Source organism: Rutidosis leptorrhynchoides, chromosome 5, assembly GCF_046630445.1.
Source record: "Rutidosis leptorrhynchoides isolate AG116_Rl617_1_P2 chromosome 5, CSIRO_AGI_Rlap_v1, whole genome shotgun sequence".
In the NCBI taxonomy this organism is placed as follows: Eukaryota; Viridiplantae; Streptophyta; class Magnoliopsida; order Asterales; family Asteraceae; genus Rutidosis; species Rutidosis leptorrhynchoides.
The window spans coordinates 365,249,134-365,270,536 of NC_092337.1; the positions used below are offsets into that span (position 1 = coordinate 365,249,134).

Here is a 21,403-nt window from a genome sequence, read left to right on the forward strand (position 1 = left end):
ACACTTAAGTGAGTTGTGCTTCATGTCTTAGACTTGCACTTGGGTTATGATGGTCAAACCATGGTAAAGATGATGTAAACACATCAGTGAGTTGTACACTTGAAGTTATAGGCATCAAGGATGAGAACCATGATGAACATCAAGTACCAAACTCACCGGAACCCATTATTTTACTGCTTTCTGTCTTCTACCTACTGTTTTGCTGTTTATGTAACAGACCAGTAGACCTGGGCTGTTGTGGTTATGATTTTCAAATAACTCTGTTCGAGTAGATAACTTTTCATATAGGACTCGTCTTAATCCGAGTTAAGGTTTAGAATTTATGGCCCTCCGACCGTCACTATGTCCTTTTAACGTTGTGCAGAAATTTCTGACCTACTCGTACTTAGACCGTTGCCACGGTCAAACGAAGACGAGTTTGCTTCTGTAAATTTTACCACACTTAAAGGACTCATATACGGAGCCATAGCCACTGGTCTCACCTTATTTCAGTAAGGGTAGAGTCCGTGGTGACTGACTGAAGTCAGCCTTTGTTTTAAACTACTTTCATAAACAAAACTTACTTTACGCCTTTTGCTTGATGATGAATGATGATGACCCTTAAGACCTTATTTACATACTTTTAAACCTATTAAGATGATTTACTGACTTAGTACTATTTGACTTAGGTTGAGGACTTTCGGACCGATTACTTGCACACCTTTTCCGAACCAACTTTACGACTACATTATCATTGTGAGTTATAGCATTCCCTTTTTACTTTAACTTATTTTGGGAACTGAGAATACATGCGGATTTTATGTTTTACATACTAGGAATGAGTACTAAAACTTATATATGTGTGGGTTATACAACGGCATAAACATTCCCTTTAGCTCGGTAACGTTTAATCATTGGTTTTTGAACCGTGAACGCGAATCTTAGATATGGATCCATAGGGTTTGACATCTCCACTCGGGCTAGTAGCGCTAGAATTTAACAAGTGTTTAATACTTCGTAGACATACGCACTTTCCAAGTGTACTTTCAGGGGGTATAAACGTTAAGTTAGTTACCGAGTGCCCACGGTTGAGCATATACTTAAACATACTGATTTGGATTACTGTTTTGAAACGCTCTTTGTAGCACTGAAATCTCGTGGCCTACCTTACATACCGTTATACTTAAACTATAGCTCACCAACCTTTGTGTTGACGTTTTAAGTATGTTTTTCTCAGTTGCTTAAGGTTATTTGCTTCCGCTGTCGTGCTAGTCTTGCCGTAGACACCCGCTGCTCTAGTATTATCACCGCATGAACTATTTAAAGTGCATTCAGACTGTAATACATTTGAAACTATGTTTTGTAACGACCTAAGGGTCACATACATTTATTCGTGCTTGCTATTCGTAGAGGCATACTGTTGGTGTAAAACATTTAACGTCGGTTATGACGTCACCTTTTTATCGTGAATGCAACTTCTTTTATTACAGCATATAGTACTTAACCTTGTAATGATCCTGTTGTTGATGATTCGTATACGATGGTTTTGTACGGGGCATCACATTTGGTATCAGAGCATTGGTTGTAGGGAATTAGGTTGCATTAGGGAGTCTAAGACCGACCCGAGTAGGATTCACTAATAGGACTAATCTACAACTTGCTAGTTTACTTGTTTCCGCTGAACTTACTGCATGTTGCTGCTTACTTTTACTACTATATGCCGTATGCTACTATGTGGTTTCACTACTGCATGCTATTTTTCGCTTTCGATTGCATGCTACTGTGTTATATTACTGCATGCTACTATCCGCCTTTAGCATGTTACCTCGGTATGATACTGTTACTATCGCCATGCTACGTGCTGCTGTAGACGATCTAGGCTGCTGTAGTTGTTATGCCTGATTACACTCTTGCTACATGTCTACTATTCGCTATGCCGACTTGGAGAACCTATCTTTCCCGGTTCAGATGTTTTAAGAACTAGTAGTGTAATCCACCTGTTACTACTGCTCCACCGTTCCGAAGATCAAAACATTACTTCACGCAATCTAGAAGATTGTTCAGTTGACACATGCCCTGTACGCTTTCATGACCATCACTCATCTCTTTCATTCTTCACCACTACTCGACGACCTAACGACACTTCTATACTTAGGTATTGGAGAAGCCGGGAAGGCATTCCCCTTTAACAAGGTCATAGCATCTTCTACTGATGCACAGTCATACCCAAAGACTTGGGAGTCGCCTCGAGACATATCGTATCACTACTTGCTACACGTACAACTCGAAACAAGACCCAGATCGAATTTGTAGAAAGTAATCTAACGATGTTACTTGGACCCGAATATATCAAAGAAATTTCAGAGCACTTAGGCATTAATACATGATCTACGGAACCTACACACCCACATCGAGAAACTGTGAGATTAGTTATGCCGATTCTGTTTGAGATAACATAGTTAAAGCACCATTAGATGAAATTGGGTAGAACTTGAAGTAATCACGTTACATTGACCATATGAAGTGATATTGGAATGAACGTACGATTTAATACAATATAATGACGCCAGGCCAGCGTGATAATATTGAAGTAAATCATGCAGAAGTTCCAATGTTACTACATGAGGAATATGAGGTGATCCAGGGAAAACTTTGGCAGGATTCACTTGAGCATACGCATTATAGCCTGTTAAAAATAGGGAAAGAATAACCACGTAGCCTATATACTATACAAGAAGGGCCTCGTTTGCAGAATTGAAAACCCGAAAATTTGTTAATGGATATCGACACCCTGGACATTTGAGGAAAAGTTCTCATATAGGAAAAACTTTAAAATTACCTGCGGTAAAGCAATCGTTATTGAGACTTGCATGGATCCTGATTTAGTTGGGGTACGTTTCATCACAACGTTTCATTGCCTTGAGGTTGTTTAATACTGGAGCAATAGAAACCTTATGACTAGAACCTTAGTGTTATGACTAATAAGCCAATACCAACCATGAGGGTTAAATATTCTATAGGATAAGCAAATAGTAAGTTGAGAAAGATAGAGGAATAATTTAAGGTAGTACTTTAAGATTAACAGGTGGGTCATTTGGAGATGACCTCATATTAACCAAACTTGGGAGTTTTAATGTGGTAGTTGAAAAGGATTAGTTACCCACGTACGAGCATATGTTATTTGAGAAGATTGATAGAATTTTTCACAGTAGTATAGTAAGATTTGATTTGGGATGAACTTTAAGATTTACCTAATACTCATCGAGCTAGGAAGCTTTGATAAAATAGTTGGAACAAACTGACTCTCAAGAATGAAAGCGGAATTTATTCATAATGGGAAAAATTTATTTCTATACCTCGCAAGAATGGTGAAACTATTGGGAAGAGAGATAGCCCGAAAACTAAACCTTATTAGTTACATGACAACCACCTGAAATCCCACAATGGAAATGGGAAGAAATTCATCACTAAACTACCAGAGACAGTACGCGGTTAGGACACCATCTGGGTTATTACTGACCATCTCGCCAAAATTGCTCACTTTCTAGCCATGAAAGAAACCGATACAATGGACAAACTGGCACAACGATACTTAAAGGAATTGTATTCCGTCACTTCAACAATTCAAATTCTATATAGAAGAATTCCCAAGAATCTCATTTGATACTCATTCTTATGCAACTCTAAACCCTAACTTATTACGAGAAACTTCTTATTCGATGATAACCACAACATCATCCTTCTTACTTCGATATTAGTCATACCAGTTCGAAATTTTCCTAAGATCGATGGGTTGTTAACTCTCATCCTCATACTCTCCCATTCGTATCTCACTTATAAGCAACAACTTCACACTTAAGCATTTTTGGTCAAAGGACTTATGTCCTACTAATAGTCGTCAAACACATATAAATTTAATAGTTTTTATTACCTCAAATATCACTCGCAATTTTCAAAAGTCTTTTACTCGATTCTCATCAACCTTTTCCAACTTGTAACCTCCGAAATATGAAATTTTGTTTGCCAAAACTTTACACACATTATTTTTACTGTGCTATCCTCTCAAAGCTTTATAAAAATAAATTTATTCTGTTTGCCATTCATACAAATTTTTGAAATCGTACCCGTTATATAAAATAAAGTAAATGATTACTTTTGACAAATACATATGAAACTTTACTTTCACTTTTACAAATCAAATCTTTCATTTAAAAGGTATTATACTTTGAACGGTGCGTGTTGTACATAACCCTAATTTACTAAGAACTTCGTTCCTTCTCATACATTGTCACCATAAACAATTTCTATAAAACTTTCGTTGTTTATTATATAAAACTTTTCGTGTTATCCGTATCCAAGTCATCATAAAGGCTTTATAACCATCAAAATTGAGAGATTCGTGTGTATGTGATAAAGGCACTGACAATCACGTCATGCAAGGCCTTCGGGCATCCACTAACACTTACACCATTCAAAATTTTTGCGTTACCCCATGGATCTATTTCACCACACCTGTTGGAACAATGCTCCTTCTTACATAACTCTAAGCCCTGACTCATTCCAAGGAACTCTCATCTAGTGATATTAACACCATCAGTAATCCGACTCTATTATTAGTCACGACCTGTTTGGCACTTTGCAAATTCAAGAAGCAATTGACTTCTCATCCTCGTGCTCTATCTTTCGTACCTCACTTTTAGCAACGGCTTCGCACGTAAATATTTTTGGCCAAAGACTGGTGTCCTGATAATTACCAAAACTACATTTATGTCATTAGTTTTCATTACCTAGTACTTGGTCACCCTATGATTCAAAGCTTTTCCACTCAATGTTTTTCAACTCGCAACCTTTGAAATACGAAAACTGTGATTATCAAAATTTTTACACGTTGTTTATTTGTGCGGTCCTCACAAGATTTACAGACAATGAAAATACTAAAAAATTTTCGGTCACTTGTATGATTTGTAAAATCATATATGTATAAATTTATACTTGCTTACTTTGATACTAAGTTATATCTGAAAATTATTTAAAACCCGCTCCTTTATCGAGTTATTCAACTTAAGTCAAATGGTTTTGGTGCAAAATGGTACACGTTGTACCTGCTTCTAAATTTACTAGGAACTTCGTTCCGTTTACATTGTCACAACAAACATTTAAAGGTTTTGTTTTTCAAAACTCCGTTAGTTGATTTTATTAAAGGTTTTCGTATTATACTACACCATGTATGGAACACACTTTTTCTCATCCTCTGTTAAGAGATGAAACTTACTATTAAGATCTTTTGTTAAAAAAAAAAACAACTCTTGAGCCACCTTGGGTGGCGGTTTTATAAAACTTATTGAAAAATCTTTGCACCCATAAAATGTTCTCTTTTTTAGCTAGACATGACAAAAACGCGGGCCGATAAATCAATTTTCTGAGGTACACTCATTGGTCACCCTATCGTAGGAAAGGTACTAGGTGGATTACTGTTCCCAATACTTCACGGCGAATTACAACACCCTCGTAAACTTCATCTCTATGAATCAGTATGTTGAGACACAAAAATCATTTTTAGAGATTCTTTTCACTCGGAGTAAACCATTCGTTAGGACCAAGGGTTCACGTATCATCTCATCCGCACATCCCCTTAAGTACACGGATAAATTCAGAACGAACCGCTCGAAGAGTTCACTCTCATTCAACGACCACACCTTACGTGCGACTTTCTTTCGGAAATGTAACATAAGAAACTTTGAGAACCTATAAATCTTGTTACCCCTTGGGAGGGGACTGCTTAAAACATTTACGACACTGATGTGGATACTCTATATATTTTCTTCCTTCATTGGTTACAACTGTATGTTGAACGTTAACCCTAACTTCAACATATAACTGAAAGGATGAAGTTACATTATGGAACTGTGCTTTCATTTCATCCAAGGTTAGGTTCACCTGCAGTATGGTAAACTAGGTGATATCCCTCATTGTTCGTTCAGACCGTTCTGAAGACACTATGAATAATTATGGCTTGCAAGTCCGATTGGTCACTTTCAGCTAAAGTTTCAATTCACTTATTCAAATGAAACGTTCTTAAATATCGAGTTCTTTATGCCTCTGGCCTTCTTTCAAAATCAAGGGATTAGTACAATCCGTGGCTAGCACTATCCAGACTTCAAAACGCATGGTTGTGATCACCATGTTTTCCATCCTACCTGTTAGATTATTATTACGACATAAACGCTCAATGTTTTAAATGAGTTTAGAAACATTCATGATGCATTTCACGCATCCAGCTCACTGAAGATGCCTGTAAGGCTAAACACACCATCTTTCCTTTTGTGGATGTACATTCAGATGACATACTCATGTTAATCAGAAACGAAATTAATTTGTTGATCTCTTAGGACAAGAGACATAATTAACGGCATGTACCTATCCTCACTTTCATACGTCGAAGTACCTTTCAAGGTAAATAACTTACTTCTGAGCCCACGGGTCTCACGGAACTATGATACGCTCCTTCTTATTCGAATACGGTACCATTATTGGACACTCCTTAAAAATTTCGGGACGAAATTTTCTTTAACAGGTGGGTAATGTAACGACCCTGGATTTTCCAACGTTATTTATTAATAATAATTATTATTAATACGTGTGATTAAACGAATGTATGTTATTACATTTACGTGTTGCCATGATTAACCGTACTTGACTTTAAATGCCCGAAACGTCTTTGTGACACACGAAACTTGCACGAATAATATTTTAAGATATTATTTGCATTCATGATTAATTTTATTAATCATTTTAATTAACTAAGGTTATTAGTTAGTTACTTGGGCTTTAATTGAATTTATTTGTTAAATACTTGAACTTGGGCCTTGTTAGTATTTTGGACTCATGATATAGACTTATGAGAGCCCACCCTACTTCTTAGTGGACTTATTAAGCCCATTACTACATGTAAGTATCATCATTTGAACTCAACTAGTTAGTTATTTACTTAAGGAATCTAGTTACCATACAATCCCCATGCATGCACCTCTTGTAACCACCTTTTAAGCTTTAACACTTGAGAAACTAGTGGACTAATCTTCTCCTCCTTCTTTATTTCTGCTGACCGTAGCATAGGAGGGAGAAGGGAGCTTGTTTAATTTTTATTTTTTTTTACATTACTTACTCATATTTCCTCTCATTCTCACAAACACTTCAACTTGCATTTCAATATCTCTCTCAATTCTCTCCTTTTCTTTGTAAGTAACTTGATAAATTTCTTCCTTCTTTCTTAACCAAAACCGTAGCCTTGGCTACACAATTCATCATCATCTTTGTTCTTTGATGTTGTGTAATTACTTGATATTTGTTAGTTGTTGTTGTTGTTACTTTGTTACCTTGTTACTTTGTTACTTACTTACATATACAAGAATCAAACTCATTAGTTTCATTCTTCATAATATCTTGAATTTTCAAGAACACAAGAACATAAACTTATTAGTTTATGATTCTACATTTATTGTCTCAAAAGATCAAAGTTCATGTGTTGAAAGCATACTTGTGATTCATGAAATAAACTTTAAAGTTTACTTTCCTTAAAGATCAAGCTTAGGCTTGAATCTTTAAAGTATGCAACCTATGAACTCATTAAATTGTTTAAATTAGTTTGTTATTTTATTTACTTGCACTTTAATTTCATGTTTGTTAGTTTAAATGGTCAAGTACTACAAGTTAGTCTTGATCTCATTTCTCTTGAACTAAAAGTTAACTTTACTAGTTCAAGAACATGTAAATGAAACTTTTTAATTATAACTTGGTACACTTATGGTAGATCTAGACTTTTGAGTCTTGGATCTTCAAGATCAAACTAAGAACTATGTTCTACAACTCAAGATCTTGATTTCATAAGTTTACTTCAAGTTTGTAACTTGTTTTTACTTTTAAAGGTTCATGTAAGTGTTAGATCTAAGACCTTGATGTAACTTTGGTTCATCAACTTCATACAACTCTTAAGTGAGTTGATCTACATGTCTTAGACTCACACTTGTGTCATAATTGTCAAAACTTAGTTAGTATTACTTTTACATTTCTTGTATGTGCTAAATCTAAGACTTTGATGAAACTTTGGTTCATCAAAACACTTGCAACACTTAAGTGAGTTGTGCTTCATGTCTTAGACTTGCACTTGAGTTATGATGATCAAACCATGGTAAAGATGATTTAAACACATCAATGAGTTGTACACTTGAAGCTATAGGCATCAAGGATGAGAACCATGATGAACATCAAGCACCAAACTCACCGGAACCCATTATTTTACTGCTTTCTGTCTTCTACCTACTGTTTTGCTGTTTCTGTAACAGACCATTAGACCTGGGCTGTTGTGGTTATGATTTTCAAATAACTCTGTTCGAGTAGATAACTTTTCATATAGGACTCGTCTTAATCCGAGTTACGGTTTAGGATTTATGGCCCTCCGACCGTCACTATGTCCTTTTAACGTTGTGCAGAAATTTCTGACCTACTCGCACTTAGACCGTCGCCACGGTCAAACGAAGATGAGTTTGCTTCTGTAAATTTTACCACACTTAAAGGACTCATATACGGAGCCATAGCCACTAGTCTCACCTTATTTCAGTAAGCGTAGAGGCCGTGGTGACTGACTGAAGTCAGCCTTTGTTTTAAACTACTTTCATAAACCAAACTTACTTTACGCCTTTTGCTTGATGATGAATGATGATGACCCTTAAGACCTTATTTACATACTTTTAAACCTTTTAAGACGATTTACGGACTTAGTACTATTTGACTTAGGTTGAGGACTTTCGGACCGATTACTTGCACACCTTTTCCGAACCAACTTTACGACTACATTATCATTGTGAGTTATAGCATTCCCTTTTTACTTTAACTTATTTTGGGAACTGAGAATACATGCGGATTTTATGTTTTACATACTAGGCACGAGTACTTAAACTTATATATCTGTGGGTTATACAACGGCATAAACATTCCCTTTAGCTCGGTAACGTTTAATCATTGGTTTTTGAACCGTGAACGCGAATCTTAGATATGGATCCATAGGGTTTGACATCCCCACTCGGGCTAGTAGCGCTAGCATTTAACGAGTGTTTAATACTTCGTAGACATACGCACTTGCCAAGTGTACTTTCAGGGGGTATAAACGTTAAGTTAGTTACCGAGTGCCCACGGTTGAGCATATACTTAAACATACTGATTTAGATTACTGTTTTGAAACACTCTTTGTAGCACTGAAATCTCGTGGCCTACCTTACATACTGTTATACTTAAACTATAGCTCACCAACCTTTGTGTTGACGTTTTAAGCATGTTTTTCTCAGGTGCTTAAGGTTATTTGCTTCCCCTGTCGTGCTAGTCTTGCCGTAGACACCCGCTGCTCTAGTATTATCACCGCATGAACTATTTAAAGTGCATTCAGACTGTAATACATTTGAAACTATGTTTTGTAACGACCTAAGGGTCACATACATTTATTCGTGCTTGCTATTCGTAGAGGCATACTGTTGGTGTAAAACATTTGACGTCGGTTATGACGTCACCTTTTTATCGTGAATGCAACTTCTTTTATTACAGCATATAGTACTTAACCTTGTAATGATTCTGTTGTTGATGATTCGTATACGATGGTTTTGTACGGGGCATCACAGATGTACCAGCAACCTCGTTGCTCATTGGCTTAAATCTCTCCGACAAATCACTATATTTATCTATTGGAGTCTCATCATGTACTCATCCGCATCTTGTAACAAGAATTGCCATACTAATTACCGGGAATCAGCAAATCTGTATTGTGAGTCTCGCAACGTTTTCACATCAACAGTCATATGTATCCATATAACATTTATCTCTTAGAACTATGATCTTCCATTCTGAAATTCTGAAAAGCACCCAGTCTGTGAATTAATACTCTGAATTTTGAAAAGTTGAATGAACCAACAAAAACTGTAAACGACGTCAACAGCCAAAAGTTGATGATAAAGAATTGTATGTTGGCAAAGCTCAGAAAAAGTTTGAAACTGAAAAACTGATTGAGCAAACTACGAAGGAGTCTCTGAACAAATCACAAGGACTAAACTTGTACATTAAGAATCCTGATGATTCTATTTCTGATGAAATCTTTAGCGAATACCTTGCTTCTGACTCCAAACTCTTGCGGACAAATTTTCTTCACCATCCTTCGATATTAGAAATTCCAAGATATCATCAGGGTTCCGACTTTTCAATTTGGTACACAGCAGTATGAAATTTATGTATACTTGGATTCTAGTTCTTCCTTCAGGATCAGAAACGAAACATTTGAGAAACTTGTGCAAAATGAAAGCTGTAATGCGCTCATGTACAATTTTACTTCTCCAAGCCCACTTCTATTTTCATATTCAATACATTCCGTCATCACTATCTTCAAATGCACAAAAAACCTCAGTTATTTTGACAACGCTTATATTGGCAAACCTATATACAATAGCTACAAAGGATGCCGAGATCACAATTTCTACTTTAACAATCCATTCAATAATACAATTATTCCAAATGATCTCCCGCGTGAATGTCAAATAATACAGTTGCCGCTCAAAGACGAATGGCAACGCAAAGGATTATCATTTAATGATACCAACATTTTCTCACTTCTCTCTTATGTATTCCGTGTTTCATTTCCTTTGTCAAATTCCTGCGACCAGTGTCACAAGTACGGAAACCGCTGTAATACAACTGACAATGGAGATTTTGAGTGTTTATACACCAAAAAAGGTATTCATGGCTTTTTTCGTCCTCTTGCTTTATGTTCTTCGTTTAGTCCTAAATTTGGGCGGACCAGATTTGATGCGTAATCTAATCTAATTAATCTTTCTTGATTGTTTGCTTGCTAGCTGCAGAAATACCCCACAGAAAAGAAAAACTGACACTGATTCTAGGTAATATCCCTTCTGAATCCTATTCCATTAATAGGCTACTTGTATCGGTGTAAAGTGACACAGTCCCTTTGCACATGTGGCAAAAGTGACACCACCCTCCTCCCGTAATGGTGTCACTTTGGCGTTTGTCACAAAGAGACGGGGTAAGTGACACCCGTTTCTTTGTTTTTTATTTTTTTATTGATTTATAAATATTATTTATATCCCCATTTAATACTTAACCCAATATTATTTTAACACATCATCACAATACTCCTAACTAACTTTAAAAAGTAACACCACCAATACTCCACCTAAAAAAAAGAAACACGTCCCACTCATCCAAAAAGTGCAAAAAAGCAAGTGACACCAGAAGTGACACCGCTAACCATTACAAATGGTCTTAGATATATAAATATATTACTAGTAGTATAGTAAAAATCATAATAAAAAAAAATTTCATCTGTTTTGTACTAAATTATTAGTATGGTCCCTGTAATTTATTTTCAACGTGGATGGTTAATGTGGTTTTCACTTGTAACTTGCGTAAAAAAATTCCTTAAGTCTTGATGTCGAATGAAGCTAAATTCCAGCCGTCACCCTAATCAGATGTAGGTGTTTGAGTTTTTTAAATCCACCTCTCAATTCGCAGCCCAATATTATATCAGGCTACTTCTTGTCCCGTTTCAATAGCCAACTTTTTGCTTGTTTATACGACTGCTCCTTTAGATTAATCCCAGAAAGTCATCAAGACGAAAGTTGTAAGCTCATCGAGTTGTGGGCATTTGAATCACTTTATTTGAACCTCATATGAGTGAGAATGATCAAAAATGGTAGGCGCGCAAAATATTATAAAAATGTCAAATTTCGCGTAACTTAATCATTATTCAACAGTATCATGGAACCCAATTTCATACTAAAATATAAAACAACAAATTATTTGCTATGAATAAAAGGTTAAAGAAATAATATGAACAAGAATACAAAAAACTAAATGTGTTGAATTAATTTCAAAAGGTTACAATTACATCCTTATATAGAGGATTAAAGCAAACATAATTATAACATACCAACAACTAAACCCACTAGTAAAGTTAGATGACAACTAGCATACATGTGAACACACCAATATGACAACTAGCAACATGTGAACACACTAACAACTAGACCTAATAAAACAAGATAAAATGCAACTTGATTAGGCAAGTATGTCACAAAAGATAATGTCAAGTTGTCCACTAAACACTTTAACCATTAATCTGGTCAATAATGGCCTAAACCCATTTGGACAAGTTGAGCAATAAATTCCAAAATCAAGTTGAGCAAGTTGAGCCACTTGAGTTTGAGTTGTGCACAAATATTTTAACACTCCCCCTTAGTGCAAACTGAAATGTCCCGTTCATATTGATTATAAACGTTCCTTATTAATTGATTTCGTCGCGAGGTTTTGACCACTATATGAGACGTTTTTCAAAGACTGCATTCAATTTTTAAAACAACCATAACCTTTATTTTATCGATAAAGGTTTAAAAAGCATTACGTAGATTATCAAGTAATGATAATCTAAAATATACCGTTTACACACGACCATTACATAATGGTTTACAAAAAGAATATATTACATCAAAAATAAGTTTCTTGAATGCAGTTTTTACATAATATCATACAAGCATGGACTCCAAATCTTGTCCTTATTTTAGTATGCAACAGCGGAAGCTCTTAATAATCACCTGAGAATAAACATGCTTAAAACGTCAACAAAAATGTTGGTGAGTTATAGGTTTAACCTATATATTATCAAATCATAATAATAGACCACAAGATTTCATATTTCAATATACATCCCATACATAGAGATAAAAATCATTCATATGGTGAACACCTGGTAACCGACATTAACAAGATGCATATAAGAATATCCCCTATCATTCCGAGAAATCCTTCGGACATGATAAAAATGAATTCGAAGTACTAAAGCATCCGGTACTTTGGATGGGGTTCGTTAGGCCCAAATAGATATATCTTTAGGATTCGCGTCAATTAGTAGATCGGTTTACTAATTCTTAGGCTACTAAGCAAAAGGGGCATATTCGGCTTCGATCATTCACCCATATAATGTAGTTTCATTTACTTGTGTCTATTTCGTAAAACATTTATAAAACTACATGTATTCTCATCCCAAAATATTAGATTTTAAAAGTGGGACTATAACTCACTCTCACAGATTTTTACTTCGCCGGGAAGTATGACTTGGTCACTGGTCGATTCACGAACCTATAACAAATATGTACATATATATCAAAGTATGTTCAAAATATATTTACAACACTTTTAATACATTTTGATATTTTACGTTTATTAAGTCAGCTGTCCTCGTCAGTAACCTACAACTAGTTGTCCATAGTTAGATGTACAGAAATAAATTGATATATATTATCTTGAATCAATCCACGACCCAGTGTATACACGTCTCAGGCTAGATCATAACTCAAAGTATATATATTTTTGGAATCAACCTCAACCCTGTATAGCTAACTCCAACATTACTGCATATAGAGTGTCTATGATTGTTCCAAATAATATATATAGATGGGTCGATATGATATGTCAAAACATTTGCATACGTGTCTATGGTATCCCAAGATTACAAAATATATTAGAATACATGTATAATACTGTAACGACCCGGATTTTTCCGATCGATTTATACATATAAGATTAATATTTACATAAATTAAACATTACCAACATGTTAAGCAATCCAAATTGTTGAAGTCTTGTGTTTTTGAAAAGAGTTTTACACAACGTTTGACCGTCCAATTTGACCAATGATATCACGAACTATATAACATACGTTAATTATACGATTGTGTACATATACATATTTAACATGATCTAAGGATGGTTTAACATATCATTGTGTACTAATAACAATGAGTTATAAGTATACTTTGAGACTACTAACTTAAGTTTTCAAAACGGTAACTATACGTAACGTTCTTTGACATATATACCTATAACCTATAATACTTATACAAGTATCGTATAAATACGTATTTAATCACTTTTAAAGGGCTTAAATACATAAAACAATATAAGTATATTCACAAAAGATAGTTATATTTGAATTCTCGTTCCGTTTCCTCAAGATTTCTACACGTATACCTAGGGTATATGTACCCGTATTGTATGCATCTTCTAGATGTATTTACTATTGATAAATACCAATTATTAGACCTCAATTACCTGCTCATAGCAGCCTTTGTTAGTCAACAACATGTGGGATCAAGTGTTAACATCTAGGAAGACTTATGAGCTAGAAATCAAAACATAAAATCCTTATATATACATATACATTCACGCCTATATACACACACATACACTTTCATATCAACTTTATTTCAAGTTAGATGATCTTCTAAACTCTCTTATCTTCAACCTTCAAGTGTTCTTCAAAGTCTTCATAAGTTTCTAGCTTCATAACCAAGGTAAAACTATGTTTAAACTTTGATTCAATTCATGTAAGTTAATCATCTTAAATCTAGATATAACTTACTTACAACCTTTGTTTCTTTCATGATTTCACTTCTTAATCTACCAAGTCATCAAGAACAAGTTCATATCTTGTTTATTCAGTAACTTTCTTCATCATACTTGAGGTATAACCTTTGTTCATCATCTTGTTCAATTATAACTATCTTATTAAGAATGTACAAATCATAACAACAAGAACATAGTTTGAATGATTTCAAACTTGTTTGCAAACTAAATAGATCCTTCTAACTTGACTTTTAAAACACTTCAAGACCTGTAATATATCATAATGATATGCTAACTTAACAAGATACAACTTGATTTTACAAAGAACACCTTGAAACTGAATCTACGCCATCGGAGTGCAACCGGGGTTTGTTTTTGGGTTGTATAATTAAAAACCATCTTAAACTATGAATTGGAAGTTTATATTCTGGAAAAATGATATTTCTTATGAATATGTTAATATATAAAAATCTCATGGTATAACTCAAAGTGTAAGTATTTTTGTAAAAATGATCATCTAGATGTTGTTTTATGACGGAAATGATCACTTTCATAAGATTCACCCAAGTTTGACCTATAACCTGTGATTTTGAATGCAAACTAAGGTATTTACAGTTCATATTCATAAATAATGACTCGATCCAAGGAAGTGTCAAGTTGAACCAACAAAAACGGAGTTGTATTGAAGAAACTACGACTAAAACAAAATCGGGTATCCGAAGCTAGTTTAGCTACGAAAATATTTTGACTAAAACCAAACTAATCATATCTTGGCTAATTAACATGATATTTTATATATATTTACTCATGATTTGATTTTACATATTCAGGACCACCCGTAAACAACACGAGAAGATTAATTATAAGACCTCATGATTGTACGCAACACGTCATTTGACAACACGGTACTTTATGTACGCAACACGTCATTTGACAACACGGTACCATGGGTCGAGATTAATTCCGATCAATACGAATACGATGTGGTCTTTATTTATTTTATTGAACAACTAATTGTGGACTACTAACATCGGACTGCTAACTACGGACTATTAGATATTGAAAGTATTATAAGTATACATGTAACGATTATTTGAAAAGTAAATATATTGATACATTATATATGGTTAGGTTCTTGATATCTATCGGAGACCAGGTCGGGTTATATATCTTCAAGGCAAAAGTGAGTATATAGTCCCACATTTAAACTCTAAATATTTCGGGATGAAAATACATGCATTTTATGATTTACATTATGGACACAAGTGATTAAAAATATATATTCTACGTTGAGTTGTACCACTGGCATACTTCCCTGTAACTTGGTAACTACTATTTACATGCGGTATTGTAAACGCGAATCCTGTTGATAGATCTATCGGGCCTGACAACCCCAACCGGACTGGACGACCAGTATTCAACGGTTGCACAGTACTTCATTTTGGTGACTACATTTGGTACGGTGTAGTGAGATTTCATAATAAAGGGAATATGCGACGTTGATTAAATGTTAAGTATGGTTATCAAGTGCTCAACCACTTAGAATAATTTTATTAAAACGTTTATGTACATTAAATCTTGTGGTCTATATTTATAACGTTGCTAGCATTAAACCTATATCTCACCAACTTTATGTTGACGTTTTAAGCATGTTTATTCTCAGGTGATAATTAAAAGCTTCCGCTGCATTATGCCGAATTTAAGCAAGATTTGGAGTATGCATATTTGTGTCAAAAATAAAACTGCATACCGAAAGATTTGTAATGTGAAATATGTTGGAAATCGTATTGTTATTGTCAAATGTAAAGTTTGTAAGACTAAGATTATCGCTAAACGATAATCATTATTATGTTGTTTAAGCCTTTGATTATAATAAAGGTTATGGTTTATATCATAAAAACGTATGCAGATTTTGAAAAATGTCACATATAGAGGTCAATACCTCGCAATGACACCAATAAGTACGTGACGTTTATAATCGATATGAACGGGACACTACAGGTGGTATCAGAGCATTGGTCTTAGAGAACCAGAAAATTTGCATTAGTGTGTCTTATCGAGTTTGTTAGGATGCATTAGTGTGTCTGGACTTTGACCGTGTTTGATTTCGAAAACTATTGCTTATCCTTGTTGGTTAAAAAAAATTAATATGTAAATATTATGTGGTACTAACGTGCTAGTTGTTGTGTGATAGATGTCTGGCTTAGAACTTGTTATCACATTCAGCGACTCCAAACCAGAATCCTCAGATAGTGTTCCAGTCATTAACCTATCCGATGATGAAAACGACACCTTTGGGGAAGACTCACAATTTTCGGATGAATCAATTGAAGGGGAACAGGAAAGTGATCCTGAGGAGGAAGAAATACAGGAAATTACGAAAGACAAGTTCGAACGAGGAAAGAAACGAAAGGCTACTGAATTGGAAAATCCAAATCCCGAGTTTAGTGAGGATGTTGTGGCACCAACTCCACAAGACACTTCCACCCCTATTCCCACTATTCCTATTAGTTCTATCCCGACATCCAGTTCTTTGGCCCCTCAGCCAAAATGCAGGGAGATAGCTAAGATAAGCGTTAAGCGATTTTTTTGAACACAAACGTTTTGGGTTAAACGATGCGCTGTTGTTTTAAACCATGGGAACATATAACGTTTTGTATAATATTACTAGTGTGGTTTGCTTAATGTTTGATGTAAGATAAGCATATGTAAAATAGTGAAGTGTGAAATGCAAAAATTTTCCATGGTTGAGTATTATTTGGGTGGTAGTAATTGATTTCCGTACTAAGCTATTAAGTATGAACTTTAACGGGTAGGTACTACCCTAGATATAATTATAAAACGCTAATAAGAAGAAAAGGCTTTTATAATAATAACTGGTTCATATTATTAATAAGCTACGATGTAATGTAAATACACACTACATCTATAATATTCCATGTGAATAATTATTTTTTTCATTCTTATTGAAGATTATGGCGCGATTGAACCGAATGACGGAACAAGAAATCGAGGAACTCATCAATCAACGAGTGAACGATAGAATGTTATTGGTCGAGGCTACAAGAGGTGCTGCAGTTAACCAAAATCCTCGTGTGGGATGCACCTACAAAACTTTTGAAGGTTGCAAGCCCTCATCATTCAGTGGAACAGAAGGACCGGTCGATTTAACCCAGTGGATCGAAAAGATTGAGTATGTGTTTAAAATCAGTGGTTGTATTGAGAAGGACATGACCAAGTATGCATCGTGCACCTTACAAGATAGAGCACTCACATGGTGGAAAAACTATGTGAAGGCCGTAGGAGGAGATGTAGCTTATGATACTCCATGGGAAGAACTCAAAACAATGCTAATCAACGAGTATTGTCCAAGGAATGAGGTTAGGAAGTTGAAAGCTAAATTACGAAGCCTGAAAGTTGTTGGTACTGAACTCACCAACTACAATCAGTGATTCATGTAATTAGCTTGGCTATGTCCCGAATTGGTACCAACCGAAGAACGGAAGATAGAATTGTACAAAGATGGTTTGCCTAAAAATGTCAAGCCAAATGTTACAGCATCGAAACCCAAGACTATTCATGAAGCCATCACCATGGCAAACGAGTTGATGGACCAGATTATTTTGGATAAGAACACAGATGTCAAGACATCGGAAAACAAAAGAAAGTGGGAAGGTAATCATCAACAATACAACAAGAAACAAGAAACAAGAAACCATGCAAGGTGCGGGTAGTGGTTCAAGCTCAGGTTACAAGGGACGAAATCCTTTATGTAACAGATGTCACAAACATCACTCTGGTTATTGTAACATTGTGTGCAACAATTGTAATTGAAGGGGTCATCTTACTGAAGATTGTAGGGTTCCCGTTAGAAATACAAATGGCACCAAGACTCCTGCCACCAATGCAAATAGAACTGCCTTGGCTACTGTTACTTGTTATGAGTGTGGGAAACAGGGTCATGATAAGAGCCAGTGCCCGAATCCAGAGAAGAATAACGGATCTGCACGTGGAAGAGCATTTATTATTAATGCTAGAGAGGCGTGTGAAGACCCGGAGCTTGTTACGGGTACGTTTACTATTAATAACTTATCAGCATCTATTATATTTGATACTGGTGCCGATAGAAGTTATATGTGTGGAGACTTTTACGCTAAATTGAATTGTTCATCATTACCTCTAGATGCTAAGTACATGATTGAGTTAGCTAATGGTAAACTAATTAAAGCCGATAAAATTTGCCGTGATTGTAAAATAAATTTAGCTGGAGAAACATTTAAAATTGATTTGATACCCGTAGAATTAGGCAGTTTTGATGTAATAGTCGGTATGGACTGGATGTCCAAAATAGGAGCTGAAGTTGTGTGTGCCAAGAAGGCAATTCGCATTCCTCGTAAGGATAAAACACCAGTAATGATTTATGGAGAGAAGAGTAACTCAAAGCTAAAACTCATTAGCTGTTTGAAAGCCCAAAAGTGCTTGAAGAAAGGGTGCTATGCTATCTTAGCACATGTTAATAAAGTCAAAATGAAGGAAAAAGAGAAGAGCATCAACGACGTACCTGTAGCAAAAGATTTTCCTGAAGTCTTTCCGGAAGAGTTGCCGGGATTACCTCCATTTAGATCTATAGAATTTCAAATAGATCTAGTACCAGGAGCTGCACCAGTGGCTAGTGCACCATACAGACTTGCACCATCTGAGATGAAAGAGTTACAAAGCCAGTTACAAGAATTACTGGACCGTGGTTTCATTCGACCGAGCACTTCACTGTGGGGAGCTCCGATTTTATTTGTCAGGAAGAAAGATGGATCCTTCCGAATGTGTATATATTACCATGAATTAAATAAGTTAACTATCAAGAATCGGTATCCACTACCAAGAATTGACGACTTATTTGATCAACTGCAAGGATCATGTGTTTATTTGAAAATTGACCTAAGATCGGGCTATCATCAATTACGCGTCAAAGAAGAAGATATTCTGAACACTGCTTTCCGGACACGCTACAGTCATTACGAATTTTTGGTCATGCCGTTTGGATTGACGAATGCGCCAGCTGTATTCATGGACCTCATGAATCGAGTTTGTAGTCCGTATTTAGATAAGTTTGTTATCGTTTTCATTGACGCTATTCTCATCTATTCTAAAAATGAGCAAGAGCATGATCAGCATTTAAGGTTGGTATTAGAATTGTTAAGAAAAGAACAGTTATACGCCAAATTTTCTAAGTGTGCTTTTTGGTTGAAAGAAGTGCAATTTCTTGGTCACGTTGTTAGTAGCAAAGGAATTCAGGTTGATCCAGCTAAAATTGAGGCCATTGAAAAATGGGAGACTCCTAAGACACCAACACAAATACGTCAATTTTTGGGCTTAGCCGGTTATTATAGAAGGTTTATTCAAGATTTTTCCCGAATAGCTAAACCATTGACAGCGTTAACGCAAAAAGGGAAGAAGTACGAATGGACCTCTGAGCAGGAGAGTGCATTTCAATTACTGAAGAAGAAGTTGACTACGGCGCCTATTTTATCGTTACCTGAAGGGAATGATGATTTTGAGATATATTGTGACGCTTCGTGACAAGGTTTTGGTTGCGTCCTTATGCAACGAAAGAAAGTTATTGCGTACGCATCCCGACAATTGAAGATTCACGAGCAAAATTATACGACGCATGATCTAGAACTAGGAGCAGTAGTGTTTGCATTGAAGATATGGAGACACTACTTATATGGGGTTAAATGCACTGTGTTTACCGATCATAAAAGCCTTCAACATATTTTCGATCAAAAACAGCTGAACATGAGGCAACGTAGGTGGGTCGAGCTGATAAACGACTATGATTGTGAGATTCGCTATCATCCCGGGAAAGCGAATGTAGTGGCTGACGCTTTAAGCAGAAAGGAACGAGAGCCAATTCTAGTACGAGCGATGAACATAAAAATTCGCATGAATCTCAACTCACAAATCAAAGAGGCTCAACGAGAAGCTCTTACTAAGGAAAACATACGAAATGAAATAATGAAGAAGTATGAGAAGCAACTCGTTATACGGGAAGACAGAATTCGATATTTTGCAAAACGTATTTGGGTACCAAAGTTGGGTGGATTAAGGAAGTTGATATTGAATGAGGCACATAAGACAAGATACTCAATACATCCTGGAGTTGGAAAGATGTATCAAGATCTTAAGATGCATTATTGGTGGCCTAATTTAAAGACAGACGTTACAACATATGTCGGGGAATGTTTAACTTGTTCTAAAGTCAAAGCAGAACATCAGAAGCTGTCAGGGTTACTTCAACAACCAAAAATCTCAGAATGGAAGTGGGACGGTATTACCATGGATTTTATCACGAAATTACCCAAGACTGCATGGGGTTATGACACCATTTGGGTAATAGTTGATCGTCTCACCAAATCTGCACATTTCCTGCCTATAAAAGAAACAGATAAAATGGAGAAACTATTACGATTATACATAAAGGAAATTGTTTCAAGGCATGGAATACCTATTTCCATTATATCCGATCGTGATAGTAGATTTACATCAAAGTTCTGGCAATCACTACAGGAGGCCCTGGGAACTCGTTTGGATATGAGCACCGCATATCATCCGCAAACTGTTGGGCAGAGTGAAAGAACAATCCAGACTCTTGAAGACATGCTCAGGGCATGTGTGATCGATTTTGGAAACGGATGGGATAAATATCTACCATTAGCAAAGAATTCTAGTATAATAATAGTTATCATGCGAGCATTAAAGCTGCACCATTTGAAGCACTATATGGAAGGAAGTGTAGATCCCCTATCTGTTGGAATGAAGTAGGAGATCGACGTTTAACTGGTCCTAAGATCATACACGAAACTACTGAGAAGATAGTACAAATCAAGGAGAGATTGAAAACAGCCCGTAGTCGCCAAAAGAGCTACGCCAATGTTCGAAGGAAACCATTAGAGTTTCAGATCGGTGACAT

At 35.7% G+C, this 21,403-nt stretch overlaps 1 protein-coding gene across 1 annotated transcript in view; it reads left to right on the plus strand.

Annotated features, from left to right (window-relative positions):
* The window catches only part of LOC139849709 (rust resistance kinase Lr10-like), a 104,080-nt gene that overhangs the window by 9,709 nt on the left and 72,968 nt on the right, over positions 1–21,403 (plus strand). The window contains exons 3-4 of the mRNA XM_071839340.1: positions 10,466–10,749; positions 10,869–10,913. Coding sequence (XP_071695441.1) covers positions 10,466–10,749; positions 10,869–10,913 — 329 coding nt within the window. The remainder of the gene's footprint in view (positions 1–10,465; positions 10,750–10,868; positions 10,914–21,403) is intronic.